Source organism: Strigops habroptila, chromosome 10 (assembly GCF_004027225.2).
Source record: "Strigops habroptila isolate Jane chromosome 10, bStrHab1.2.pri, whole genome shotgun sequence".
NCBI lineage: Eukaryota > Metazoa > Chordata > Aves > Psittaciformes > Psittacidae > Strigops > Strigops habroptila.
In genome coordinates this window covers 10,441,152-10,456,120 of record NC_046359.1, presented here as the reverse complement: position 1 = coordinate 10,456,120, position 14,969 = coordinate 10,441,152, and the positions used below count along the sequence as shown (strand labels likewise).

The following is a 14,969-nucleotide window of genomic DNA, read 5'->3' as shown; positions in this document are numbered from 1 at the left end:
AGTGATAAGCAACAGTGGTAGGAAAATGAGGAAGTTTATTTTTAATTTTGTACATGATGTCTTTAGAGTGCTTGCAAGTCAAGTATTAGGAGGGAATGTGATTTTATAAAAAGCTTTTTAAAAAGAGGAGCAGTATTCAGCCTTGTCAAGTTAAAATGAAGCTCATTATGCTGTTTTATTATATAATCTAGAGAGGTGATATAATTGAGATATTAATGCAGTTTTATGAGCCTTACAGTTAATAACAGATTATATAGTTACTTCTTTGCAATCATAATGTTCTTTTCTCATAAGCCAAGTCTTTGTTTTTTCTTATGTATTTTTCCTACTACTAGTGAAGCAATTTGTTTCAGTGTTGCCATTTGATAACAGGGAAGAAGCTGATGGAACAATTAGAATTGGATGCCAGTGAATTGGGGCTGTTTAGCAAGACATTTCTCCTAGGGAAGGTGTTCACTATCTCTCCAAGGCCGGGAAATCAGCTATGTAAACAGGCCGGGAAACGTGTGCCTTCAAAACTAGTGAACCCTTTCTGTGCATAGTGAGAGAGTTGATTTGCATCTTTTGACACAGTAGGGCTCATCCTGCCAAATGTCATCTCATATTTTTCCTTCTTTGCTTTTGTCGTGTACAGTATTTGATGTACGAACAAACAATTCACCTGTGTACAGTGTCTCACTGCTAAACTTTATTTACTGGGCAAGTTCTAACCCATGTCCTCTACAGTCAAAACAAGAATAGACGTCAGACGAATGCGTGTAGAAGCAGTTTTCTCTGAGGCTGTGTAAAAGTATTAAAATTAATCACCTCAGTTAAGTCTGCTCTTCATAGCTTCTTGCTTTTCAGTGTCCAAGTTTAAACAAAACTGGTTACTCCAGCCAATCCCAGTTACCCCTTCTGGGTTTTTTTTAGAGCAGAGAGATTTTTCTGAGCTTCCTCTCCAAGCTTGCTGCTCCTCTGAAAGCCAGCTCTGCACTGTAAGCTTGCTGACAACATTCTGTCCACTGTTAATTTTCGGTCGGAGGATTTGACATCCTTTGGCTCAGCGTGTGCACCTTGAAGCAAAGTAGCAGTATTACTCCCTTTCTGTAGGTTTTCTTTGTGGTGTGTTTTTTGGTGGTGGTGGTTTTATTTGTGTTTGGTTTTTGGTTTTTTTTTCTGTTGTTTTATTTGATTGTTTGTTTGTTTGTTTTACTTTTGTAATGAATGAAGTCCAGATCCATATTTTTGTTGTTTCACACGTGCAGTTTAGTTGTGTTTTCACTCTTAGTAGGACACAATTATCCCTTAGTTATCTGTGTCCCAAAATTAGAAGCACAGATTCTGTTCCACATGTGAACTAGCCATCAGTGCAGCTGTGTGTCCTTTTCCCAATTTTCTTAATGGTTTAATTAAATATTTACTTATTTTTCTGCGAGCATTTCTTTCTTTATACCCATTGGTGGATGAAAATGCTTAATGCATGCTAGAAGAATTGGTCCCTGCTCTCCCAAAAGTCTGCTTCCAAGGCGTATTGATGTGATAGGTCAGCACCTTCTCCTGTTTCCTGGGCAAAATACCTGTGCTGTGCTTCCCCATCGAGCCTGTAAAAAAACAGAACTTTACAGCCGTCTCCCACAAGCAGTATCACTCTGGCCCTCATAGCCTTGTGGTCAGCTACAGACCTCCTCCACCAGTTGACAAAAAGCTCTTTCTTGTGGTTCTCTCTCACATCCTCTGAAACCAGCCTAAGATGTCTAAATTACAGATTAAAAATAAGCAACATCAAGAGGAATCTCTCTGCATGTGGCCACTTCCACCCATGTTTTGTGGCTTTCACAGTTTGGTTGTTTTGGTTTTGTTTGGGGTTGTTTTTTTTCGGTTGGTTGGTTAGTTGGTTAGTTGGTTGGTTTGTTTGTTTTTTTCCTAGCATCATGCAATGAAATTCTGCATCCCCAAAGTACATTTGGCCGTCTCTCTCCACATTACATGGAATTTGGGCGGTCCATTTATTCAAAGTCCTGCTAGCCTGTGATAATGTCGTACATTATGTGGTCTGTAAAAGGACATGTTTCTGTTGCAGAACCAGGCAATTGTTGCTGTGGAGAAAGAGCTCTGTGGTAGGGAGTATTACATGGGAACTTGCTCTTCTCATTGCTATTCAGAAGACATTTTAAGAAGTTACAGAGAAAACAGATCAACTTCTGGATTATGTTGGCATTTATTGACCCTGTGCTGTATTAATGAAGGCTTTTTGTGGCAGTAGAAGGGCTTTTTCTTTTCTGCAGGAGTACAAAATGCCCCTGGCACAGCTACCCTATAAGCACGAAAGCATGGAAATTAATCTTCATTTCAGTTTGTCGGACATAAAATTTACTTTAGTCCTTGATTATTTTTTTGGGGGGTGGGGTGGGGTGTGTGTCCTGATTGTTCAGGATGAATGCTTAAAATTCATCTCACTCTATGATATTTTGGTATCTCCTTTCATGGAATAAAATGTTTATGATTCTCAGCCTCTTTGTTTAGATCTAAGTCACAGCAGTGTTTGTAAATCACCTGTCATGGGCTGCTGTCTTCTGTTGTACCACAGTATTCTAAAGACAAAAAAACATAGAATCATTTTTAGATAAGTCCTGCAAAAATGCCCTTCTTTCATATTTATAAATTTGAATATGACTATTTATTACAGGATTTTCCTTAATTGTTATTTTTTTTCACAGCATTATAATAATATGCAGCTACTAGAAATATGATGCCAGTATGATAGTGACATGATAGTGCTAAACCAGTTTTTAGTTCACTTGAATTATTTTAATGTAATGTCACTGAAACTCAGAATTTTACAGTGAATATGCAGAAATACTTGTAGACACTGAATCTTAAATAGAAGGAAATGAACAACAGGAAGAATTAAGTAAAAGGAATTGAGTATTAATGATGCTTAAATTGCAAACTAAACTGCCATAATGAATTAAGAAACAGTACTTTCACTATATCTGATGACTAACAAGTAGTCTTTTTTCCACCAAGTGTGTTGAATTTTTTTGAGGAATTGTTTTCCTAAAGTAAGTTCTACACCAGATATGCACAGGTCTGTGTTAGCAACAGCATTGTATCCGATGATTGTCAGTAGTAGAAATCTGTCATATTTCAACTGTATGTATTATGCAACTACCATTTTTTTAGTACCATGGATGCATGCAATGATTTGCCCTGCTTACAAAATGGTTTCAAGCATATGTTGCAGAGGTGAGGATAAAGGGCACATAGCTTATTATGTAATTACTATGCACATGGAACTGCTGCTTGATTATAGGAAAGTTGTTATTCTGCAATGGCTGTTATGCCAGTGGGCTCATTTTGATGATGCATTCTCTTAATGTATTAGCTTTAACCTTTGAAGATTTGATTTAATCCTGATTGTGCATCACAGGTGAAGACATATGTATGCATTTTCAGGTTCTGAGAAGGCATTTTTCTATGTGATAAAGGCTCGGTGCACGTGTGCTTGATTAGCTATTGTTGCTTTATGATATGTGGCTACACTTACTTTTGCAGATATGGGTTAGCGTGTATGAATAATATAGACTCTCATTCATTTTCCTGTTATATGGCTGCTTAGGGCTGTATCATAAGTCTAAAAATTCTACTTTAATGAAACTATGCTATTGTTTTCTCCCTTTGAAGAATCACACAGTAGTAAATGTGGGGCACAACTGTGGGGACGGTCAATGGAAGCTTGCCAGGGGCCATATGGTACTAATCATGATAAAGGCGTGTTGTACACTGAAGACTAACAGCAGATTATGCATGTATGCTGTGTGACCTTATATCACTCTCAAAATTTATAACCATCACATCAATTCATAGAATTATTAAATGTTGTTTGTTATACACTGAGAACATTTTGGACAGCCTAGGTCTTAAATGTTCTAATATGTCCATCTGCAGCAATAGATTAATACCACACCATGTATTAAGAAGGGGTTACAGCAAAGATTGCCTTTTTAAAATCAAGATCAGGATCTGCTTAATTTAAAGGAATCAGGAATTGATATTATCTGCAAGCACTTGGTTTTTTTGTTGGTGGCATTTGTTGGGTTGTTGGGGTTTTTTTTGAGATGAAGAAGCCAAATGTATCCTAAATATATATGGCTGTATGCTCTGTATTCATGACATAGTGTGTTGTGCATAGAAATGCATTAAAGTAATAGTGGGAATAAGGTTATATTATGGAATATATTGTAAGTTACGTGTGAAATCCGTCAGTAAGTGTCATGTGTACAGGTTTACCCAAAGTTACAAAGAAGATCTAGAGGGTTACAGGGCAGAGTTACATACATGCGTATGAGCATAGGAGTAGTGGGTAGACTGTGGTACTCTGAACATTCATGGCATTTTCCATAGTACTGTTTACATTAGTGTAGTCTATATTACATTTGGCCCTAAAGTATGAATGAGCAGGAGAATAAATCTTAGTCTTTCAAGCAACGTTAATTCGTCTAAATATCATCAGCTTAATTTTTAGTTTAATCAACATAATTTACTGCATTACTGAGTTCAGTAAGTAATTGTCCATATTACTTTTCTTCAGTTACCACATTACCAGTTTTGGGCAGGGTAATGAATCTTTACTTACTGCCAAGTACTGCTTTCTGTGAAATTCTTGTTCGTCATCCTGTCATGCTAAACATGCACATTTACTGCCAGTTTCATCAGCCCTTCAGGGTTTGGGAACCGGATAACCAAATGAGATGCAGCCTCCCTTCAGGGGCCCAGCTGCCTTTCCTATGGTATTTTAGCCATGTCAGGCTGTTTCATTGTACCAGCAACCAGTACCCCATTGCTCCCATCTAAATATCTTAAATGATTTGTAATCTCTTTCTGGCTTTGTCTGTCATCTTCAGTTGAAACAGATGCCTCTTAGGCCGCAATGACTAGTGTGATTTTTGACTCATGTGGTTTCTGTCCTTCAGCCTGGTGATGGTAATTGCTGAGCTCCTTGAGTTACCACCTCAAAGCTCTGGTGCTTGGCACAGTTCTGTCACTAGGTTCATGAATTTGAGGTGGAAGATGCTGACAAACTCAGCTAGTTGCCACCTTTTATAGTGGAGTAGGAGCTTAAAAGGAAGGAGTTGAAGGTTACTTACCTTATAATTGACGCATCCATCAGTCTGTTCGTGAGACATTGTCATGTGATCTTGGCCAAGTTTAGGTGATTACTGATTGCTCAGTGGTGTACTCGGTACACTATGCACAAATGTCTGATGGAGCACAGAGCGGAGTGCCATGCCTCTTGCTTGGCAGTGACCCAGTTCCTAAGGCAGGTGGATTAGGACAGACACAATTGGCTTGGTGTTGAAATACCTACGTATTACTTTTAATGCAATTTTATGTTTAAAACCTCCAAAATACATCTGAATTGTTCTAAAATGTTCTTCTTATCTTTGCTTCCATAGTACCAGGATACGAATATGCAAGGTGTAGTGTACGAATTGAACAGCTACATAGAACAGCGCCTGGACACAGGAGGGGATAATCAACTACTTCTGTATGAACTGAGCAGCATCATAAAAATAGGTAAGAAGGAGAATCAGATGTCATTGAGCTGTTACTTAGCATCAGTGCGCAGCATATTTCTTCTGTGTTTTAATTAATAAAGACAGGTATTGAGGGATAATGGTGTTTTCTTTGGATGTTGTCTCAATATGAGCTTACTTTGCCTTTTGTCCCTCAGTGAATCCCTGACTGCACCTCAGTAAATTTCATCTTTGGATAGAGTTGTGTACCAAATTGCAAAATTAAAGCCCCCTGTTAAATGAACCAGAGTAGACTGTTTTGGTTATGATGGTGTTGCAATGTCAATATTGAAAGTAAAAAAATAGATCTATTGGTAGTATCACTGCATACTTGACCCCCATTTGAAACAAACCTGAGATGTTACTAAAAGAGAACACGCCTTTTGTGTGATCTCTAATTACATTCAGCTGTTAACCATTATTTTTTCTATCTGATGTAGATACCTTTTGTGGTAAGAAAACGCTATACATGATCAAAAGTTAAGAAATAAAACAAAAAATTTCCCAGTAACAATATAAGTGTAATTCAATTTCTTTTTAGCCAGAGTGGATGTACTCAGATTTCAATAGGAAGTAGCAGTAGCTTTGGTCAGTATAGCTTTCAGTCAACTCTTTAGAGAGGTTTTACTGTCCCTACTACTTCGTCATGTTGTAATGGTGAATTCTGGTTTATATACATGATGTTTTAAAAGGTCTGCTTATAGTTACTGATTTTGCTTAAGTAGTTATTTGGATACTGATGTCTAGCAGACAGCAAATCAGACTGGATTTTGTTGACACACAGCAAGCAAGAAGCTATAGGAGACAGTCTGCTATCTTTTACAATTTTTTTTTTCTTTTGTAAAGCAGATGAGTTTGGGTTTTTTATACTATGTCCATTACAGTGCTTATTTGTCTGGTAGCTCAATATGCTTATGTACTGCAGCTGAAGGATTTAAAATCTGAATGCAAATTAACATGCCCTGAACTCTCACTGCTGTTACACAGTTGACTATAAGCAAGCAACTACACGGTGGGATTTTTCTCTTTTGTTGAAGAAATGCAGAAAGCCAATTGATTTAATTACACACAAGTCTAATCACTCCCCTGAAATGTACTAAATGGATTCTTGTGTTCATTCATAAAAAATGAATATCAGATATGTGCCTTTACTGATTAGAATGTTTATTAACTGTTGGACTGACAGACTTACACTCAGAGTGTCAAAGTCTGTTGTGTAAAGCCAGATAAAAGATATTGATTCCCATATCCTCTTCTGATTTTGACAGTTTTCATTTTAGCAGTAAGTTATGATGGTTGCTTGACTTCAAACTTCTGAGACGTCAAGGAACTTGACTTTACCCTGTTTCATACAACAGTCTGAATCTGGCAGAAGTCGGACAAGTATGAACTTTCTAGTGTGTATCAGTGTTTTTAATATGGGACAGGTACAGAAAATAGAAACTGTTTTGAAACACGTTTTTGTAGCAATATTTGCAACATTTTATTTTCCCATCATTTTCTATCTTAAGGCAAGGACAAATACAGCTTACCATCTTTGAATGGTATTTATTTTACTCATGGAAATTAGAATGTTATCTGGCTGATTATATTGTAAATACATGTTCTTATGTTACTTCTATACTGTCATGTGAATTAATTCAAATTTACAGAACATTAGGCCTTGGAATAAACATAAGCTGTATAAAGACATTTCTAATTATCTTTTAGAATGTAGTAAATGACAATGGGGAAAATTATCTCATACCTCTAATTTTGTAGAGTCTGGGGAGTTTCAAGGGACACAGCAATAGACCTTCAACTTTAGAACTGTAGATGTTTGTCCTAAATGGAACTGAATCTGTGGTTTCACCTCAGAGATCTTGTATAAGTTCGATTTCTCCCTGTGAGTACAGTTATTTCTTTTATTATTGCTTTGGCAGCTACGAAAGCTGATGGATTTGCACTATATTTCCTGGGAGAATGCAATAATGTAAGTACACTGGATTGAGATGCTGGTTTTCAATACAGTTACAAGTGCATTTTCTAGTTTGACAATGATACTTTGATTTCATTTTGCACGCCATTTAGCGGGAAATATTACCTTAGTGCTGAGTAACAGCTTTATGTTATCTTTATTTCTGTAAAGTAGAAGTTTATTGAACATAGTAGTAATGAAAAAATGTTTCCTGCATTTAGATCCTTGGCCTTTTAATTTTTTTGTAATGATTTAGCAGTCATGTTGTTGTTACTCTGACTGTTGCAACTTAACTTGTGATTTAGCCCTGTTATTAATTGTCTTTAACAAACAGAAAACTTTGATTTAGTCTCTGCATAGCCTATTCATCTAGTTAACTCTGAGAGTGGTTTTTGTTTTGGTTTTTTTTGTTTGTTTGTTTAGTTGGGATTTGGGTTTGTTTGTTGGTTTTTTGTTGGGTTGGTTTTTTTTTAGTGTTATGTTTTCTGTTAACTGCCAGCTGCAACTTGATAGTGAGAAAATGTAAATTTTAGAGGTAGATATTAGTTAGCATAAAATAAGTTGTACTTTTAAAATTTACGTATGAAATCAGTTTCTGGTGCAATAATTTGAATAACAGGGAATCCAGTATTTGCTGTTTTGTTACTTGGCATTTAGAACACATTTCATATTTTTTCTATCCAGAGTGATTTGTACAGTTACCATTATACAAGACTTTGTAGTTATTTTGAATGGCTATCAAGAAGAAAAAGTAGTTTATACTTGTCAGTTCTGTTCATATAATATTCACACTTTGTCAGAAATCTTATATTTTTCATTGGTTCAAGAAATAAACTAAACTCTTCTTACTGAAAAATGACTAGAGAGGAAAATATTTTTCTCATTGTTTTTGTTCCCTTACTTTACACAGCCAGCTTTAATAGTTTATTTTTCTGTAGTCCATTAGCCATTTCCTTTGCTCTTAGTGACATAATTGAAGTCAGAAAAAAGGAAAGAATGACATTTTTGAAATAATGGAAACGGGATTGAAGATGTAGAAACCTGTAGGTGACTTGACCCTTATCTGAGAATATTTTTTACTTATTCAAAAACATAGTGCCTTATTTGAAGGATGTAGAAGGCTGCCCATGCAGAAATTTCCTAAAAGAAGTGGAAGTGGGTTTTATATGTTTTTCATTTAAGGATTATTTCACCTAATAAAGTCCTGTAGATGAGTTCTGTAAGTATGTGAATAACATTCATTTTTTTAATAACCCTTTCACTGAGGGGTATAATTTAAGTAACATGTTCACCCGTTGTGAATACAATCTTCTCATTAGTAGGTGACAGTGTCCACTGTCATGTGTGGGGGTGATACAGACCATCACTGGAGCTTCCGTCTGCTGCCAGAGGCAGTGCTTGCTGGAAGTGCAGCCATCCTTGCATGTTCATTTCTAAATGCTTTTGTAAAAGATGATAGTAAAATTAACTTTACAGCTTGAGACCTAGAGGATTCTTACTGTGGTGAGTTTTTTCCTATTAGATTAGTGTGGCATAATACGGGTTTCTTCCCAGTCTTCTGATGCTTTGAGGGCCTGGGCACTTTATGACCTTCTGCATTTTTATTTTTTTTTTTTTTTTTTAATAGCCTATTAGGCAGTTTGAATCTGTTTGCTTCCCAGTATAACTTTCCTGAATAAAGTTCCAACCACTAAAAACACACATTGACTTTATTAACCACTGCTATGTAGCTGCATCTCCCAAAATGGAATGTTCTTCATGTAGTTATTATAGGGACTGATCCCAAGTCCTTTGAAGTTAGTGTGAGATTTTCCATTCGCATTAGTGGGCTTTGGGCCAGACTCGTGTTTGTAGTCTTGTAACTAAATGGTAATGCATTAGCCAACTTTTTGTAAGAAATTGCCATTGAAAATTAATTTGGATATCTTTGTCTTTTGAATATTTAATTTAAAGGATGTGTCCAAGTGAGGTTAATCATTGTCCAGTGAATACTGTCAATGCATTTTTATTTATTAAGTATATTTTTTTAAATTGGAGCAAAAAGATACTGCATAGCATAAATGGCAGAAAGAAGCTAACTCTTTAAGCTGAAGTTTCAAAAATTATAAAAATCCCTCTCATTAGTCTGGACGAAATAGTTGCTGAACACCTATGGCAACATTTTGAAGAAAGGCTCCTATTTATTGGTGGCTTAATTTTTTGATGTTTGGTTTTGTGACTTATGTTTTGCCAATTCAGCAAAACTAATTCCCCCCATGCCCAATCTTAGTATTTGGCTTTTTTTTTGCTGGCTTAAGAAATATGCATCAATCTGCTGGTATTTATGAAGTCAGCAGCCTCAGGTTTCAGAACTAGACCTGATGTAACAGTTATTTCCACCATGCTTTCGAAGAAATAATTTGTGCCTGAATACAGCTTTTCTAGTGTCTGTATATGTCTTTTTGAGAATTAGATACTGGAAGGGAATTCTGTAAGAACGGAAGAATCCTGTTAATAAGTAGATACTTTCTCTCAAATGTTTTTCTGATGCTTAGTGATGTGTGTTCTGATTATATTCTGTAAGGGAACTTAAGATCAAAACTGAAGCAAAAGTATTAATTCTGCTTCATTTCAGTTCCTGCTTTAAATTTGTGTAGGTATAGTTGTTTAAAGAAATCAAAGCTTGTTTAAAGAATCAAATTTGAGAGTCTTGATGCGTGTTAATCTCAGCTAAGGAACATTTTTGCAATGAGATTTCCGTAACTGCCTTTAGCCTAGATTAAATAGTGAGTTTCTAGATAGGATAGAAGATAACTTCCTTTTACAGAAATTCTAGATATTTATAAAATTAAAACTGGCAAATGATTATTACATTCTGTGTGCTGCTATTCTTGAGATAATTGCTGTATCATTGTAATTTTCTTTTTCATGGGTTACTGAGAATTCATTGTAAATTTTTCTTTGGTGCAATTTGTAGTATGGACAGCACTTCCCTTACTGAAAACTGAAAATTTGTTTAATGAGAAGAAAAGCTCTAGATGAGCTGGTCCTTTTCTTTTTGTAAAACATAGATGGATCACTGGCCTTTAAAGGAGGACCTTGTTTAAGAAAAAAAACTCATTTGGAATTTGACAGCACAAATGTGATACTGGTTGATGAGAATCTTCACTTGAGTCAATTTGCTTAAAATGGAAGATACTTCACCAATTGCAGGTTACACTGCATTTCTTTATGCAAGCATTACTCAGAATTGGTGCCAGAATGAGTGTGGCAAGTTCAGTTATTTTAGCTACTTTCTGCTTGTTGCAATTGCTTGGGAGTGCTAGCACTTGTTGCACTCCTTGCTAGTGATGTTCTGCTTTTCAAATGATTGCCTACAATCAGGTAAGTACCACTTGCATGCTCAACTCCTTCCTTCCTCACAGGTTGCTCTGTGTATCAGAATCTGTTTTTGTGGATGCTACACATACGGTAGAATGCGTTGCAAAATACTCGGGTACTAGAAACAATACAGCTTCTGGGCAGACCTATGCCCATACTGCTTCTGGTTCTTGAACCGTCTCTCCATCTAATAAATCATCTGTGTCCATGGGATAGTCTAGTTAAGCAAATAAAATTATTTAGTTTTAAGGAATATTACAGCTATTTTGCAAATACTATATACTCGAGACTGGAAACACTTCCAAAACAAACAGGAATGTTTCACAACTCTCCAGCAAAGGACTTTGTTTCAGTTTTCTGTTTTATTGCTTATGGGGATGAATATATAGTTCATAATTCTCATGTTATGACATTAATTGAGTATAAACTTCAAACATGAGTTAAAGGATTTTCTGAAATCCTTGTAGTGGATGGAGTGCGTGTGTAAATCAGTTGCCTAAGTACCATGCTAGCTGGGCATGGGTTTAAACCCGTAAGCTGACATCTTTATAAGACAATATTTCTAAAACACTTCTCACAGCTACAGTTTCTAATGTATTATTATATTATCTGATTCTTCAGATACTTCTTGTTTAAAGTCCTTATTTGTGTAATTCACCTCATGATTACATTGTGATTCCTATGTAAAGATGCATGACTTCGAATTTCCAAGGTCTTGTGTTACTTACTCCCTGAAGCTGCAAATTGTGTTGACAAAGAGATCATCCTTCCTTCAGATGGAAGTTTCAGATAGCTTTATTGAAAGAAATAATTATGTGAGGCCACAAATATGTGCATGTACTCTGTGCTTCAGGGTGTATTTTATTAAGCTATTCTAGAATTTCGGCTCATACAGAAATTGTTGCAGCTTGATTTGCAGTGCCACCTAGTGCATTGATGGAGTGAGTGATTTGAATTAAGAACCAAGGAAGAAACGTGCTTGCTAACTGCCTCAGGGTCTTGTGCCAGCCTGAGGTACATTATTTTGAATATGTAGACATCTCCTCTGAAATTTGAGTCTTCTAAACATGTTTCCAGGTGAAACCCTTCTAACTGCAAGTCAATTCAGAAAATCTTGGTCTCTATCCTTGAATTAATTCTAACATCATGTACTCTTTATATATATAAAGTGGAAGAAATCTGTTGCTTTCTTATTTGCTGGTGGATAATGATAGCAGAGAGGGAAAGCTGTTGATGAGTTATAGTGTCTTGAGTTTAACTTTGAGTCAATAAATTATCAAACTGAAAGAAATTGGATAAATAACTGTCAATATATATATTAGTGAAATTTTGTTCTTGTTTCATTTAATATTTGGGTAAATAGACTTGTGGAATATGGTCATGATGAATATACTATAGGTGGAATGCAGAACTGGTTAGAAAACTAGACAGAGATTAGTTGCTTGTGGTTCACTATCAGAATGGGAGGGTAGTTTCTGTAAAATACCTGTCAGGAGGTGCTGATGGTATTGTGTTATGAGACTTGAGCTGCTACTCCTCATCATTTACCAGGATTTTAATCTGCTTCCTCTGTCAAGCATTAGATTTTAAGTAAAAAACAAAACAAAACAAAAAACCAACAAATGTGGGGCCGGGTTACGACAGGATGGCAGGATGAACATCAGAAATTTTTCATGTGCATGCTCTTAGCTGTTAAAAATGAAGAGTAATGAAGGTTTCTTCAGCCACTGTAAAAGAAGTTCAAGGTAAATTACTTCATAATTTTGACAGATTGTGTGCATGGCACCAAGAAAAGAACACCAAAAGCCATGGTATTATGGCTTATTGGTGATGTACTAATTTTGTTATGTATCTGAAAGCCAAGTTTGTGTGTTCAGGTGCGAATTGAGAATGCTGTCATGTTTCTATCCCTCAGGAACTGATTACAGTGGACATAATTTTGCATTCCTGTAGACTGGAAGACTTGCTAGTATATTAACATTTTAAAAAGACATTAAATCTATGTTGCCCATACCTAAAGTGCCTATGAAATATGAAAGGGTGAATTTTGTTATATCTGTCTGTGTTCACCAGTGGTTGAACCTTTGTTATGGTTGTTATATGTTTTGGACTTTCTCTTTTGTTTCGTTTGGTTTTTTTTAAGCACCTCTTGTTCCCTGTTGTCATGTTAAGGCCATTATTGGGTTCCAAGCCACACTGTCACATCAGTCAAAATTCATAAGAGGTTGTTTTTCTTACTTTATCAAAGTGAATCATGAGATTAAACTAGGAGGGAGGGAATAACTGTGAAGATTCTGGGCCCAGCTGGAACAGAAGGCAGGAAAAGAAGCACCTTGTGCTCTGAATTTCCAACAGCATATAGGAGGTTTCTGGTGTCAGGCTTCAGTGTCCCCTGCCTAAAACTACATTTAAAGAAAGAAGTCCATCACCGTATGGAACTTGTTGGAAAAAGATTGGTCGTAGTGTAGTTGAGCTTCATGTAAGTAAGGTGATCAGTGTGTGTCTGGAAGGAAGGGAAGCAGGTCAAAATAGGGAATTACAGGATCTCTTGGGCCGCCATGTTCCAGAATACATGAACCTGGAAGCTTTGAAAGGGTTTGCTCTGCAAGTGTGTGCTCTTTTGGTAGTTTATCAAACCCAGAGTGACTTTCCCACCTTGGTTGCCTTCTTCCTCCTCAGCAGTAGAGATATCTAATGCTCTGTCTACACTAGATATCTATAATTACTTAACTTTTACCAGGAGAGAAACCATGACATTGCCATGTCAGTAAAGAGCTATTCATGTTTATCTGTGATACTGACTTACATTCTCACTGCAAGTGGTTATAGCAGGAAAAGATACTGTAAGCAGTGCACAGGCATCCTGCTGTCTCCTCAACCTTTTCCTTACCTTATCTGTATAGTATTTGGGAAAATTATGGGACTTCATATTCTCGTATTTCTTTTTTTAACTATGTATTGTTTAAGTTAAGGTTGAAGATCTCCTGGTTCTTCATTTTGATTATTAATTGCTGTTAGATATCACTGCCAGAAGTGCAAACTGTTAGTCTGTTTTCGAAGTTGAGATTTGGGAGTAAAATACCATGCATGTTCAGTAGAGCTACTCCATGGAAGAAGTGTCTTTCCTTCCAAGTGCATGAGATACATGAAATAAGCTCAAATTACTTGTCAGAGCTAAAATACTATGTGGTAGCTCTATTTTCTCTTTAAAGGTAGTTTAATTCTCATCTGTATCATAATATTAGCAAATGAATAACTGAATGAAAACCTCTGTTCCTTGTCTTGCTGAACTTTTTGAGACTGACTTTCTGCTTAAAAACAGGACAAATACTCAGTTACTGGTTTTGTCAGAATCGAGTGTTTTCCTTTTGAACTCACTAAATGCCCTAACCATTGGACTACTGATTTTTCTTGGATAGACTTCACTCTTGCTTTGGCTGTGAATTCTGTACTTTTCTTTGACCATGTGTTTTCCCCTCAGCATAAAGTTCAACTTTCTCCTTCTAAAATGCGATTAATCCATCACAGCCAATGTACCTTCATCGCCACAGGAGTACCTACATATGGTGCGTTCTATTGCATCTCCTTAGTTTCTGAACATTGCTGTATGTTCATTCTGGAATTGCTTAGTATGTTTTATAGTGTGCCTTGCATGTTTGCAGAATAAAGAAATGATAATTATGAGAGGATGCATCTCATATAGTTGCTTCATTTTCTACAGCTGACAGATGAATTTTCAGGTGCAAATTGTACCTGTAATATTCCATGCTAGAAAAGAGCCCCTGTTCAGTGATTTACTTGGTCCCATGGGGCCCAAATTGGTAACTGTTGATCTCTGAAGTCTGTCTCCTTTCTTGCATACCTGAGTTTTCTTCAGGTTGTGATCCATTTGGCTCACTCTAAGCCATAGCACAAGGCATTCTGTATGCTGTGTAATGAGCTGTGAAGTTTGTACTCAAATGGTAATCGGAGCCTTAGCTACAATAGCCATGTTAATAAATACTTTTTATTGTAGTTTCCATCTACGAAATGAGGATAGCATCACCACCCAACTTACAGGGGAGTTGTAATAATGCATGGTTAGTGACTGTGAG

At 36.3% G+C, this 14,969-nt stretch overlaps 1 protein-coding gene across 1 annotated transcript in view; it reads left to right on the top strand.

Annotated features, from left to right (window-relative positions):
• PDE10A (phosphodiesterase 10A) overlaps positions 1-14,969 on the top strand; it is a 172,071-nt gene that overhangs the window by 110,434 nt on the left and 46,668 nt on the right. The window contains exons 4-5 of the mRNA XM_030499761.1: positions 5,439-5,559; positions 7,481-7,530. Of these exons, the coding sequence (XP_030355621.1) occupies positions 5,439-5,559; positions 7,481-7,530 (171 nt within the window). The remainder of the gene's footprint in view (positions 1-5,438; positions 5,560-7,480; positions 7,531-14,969) is intronic.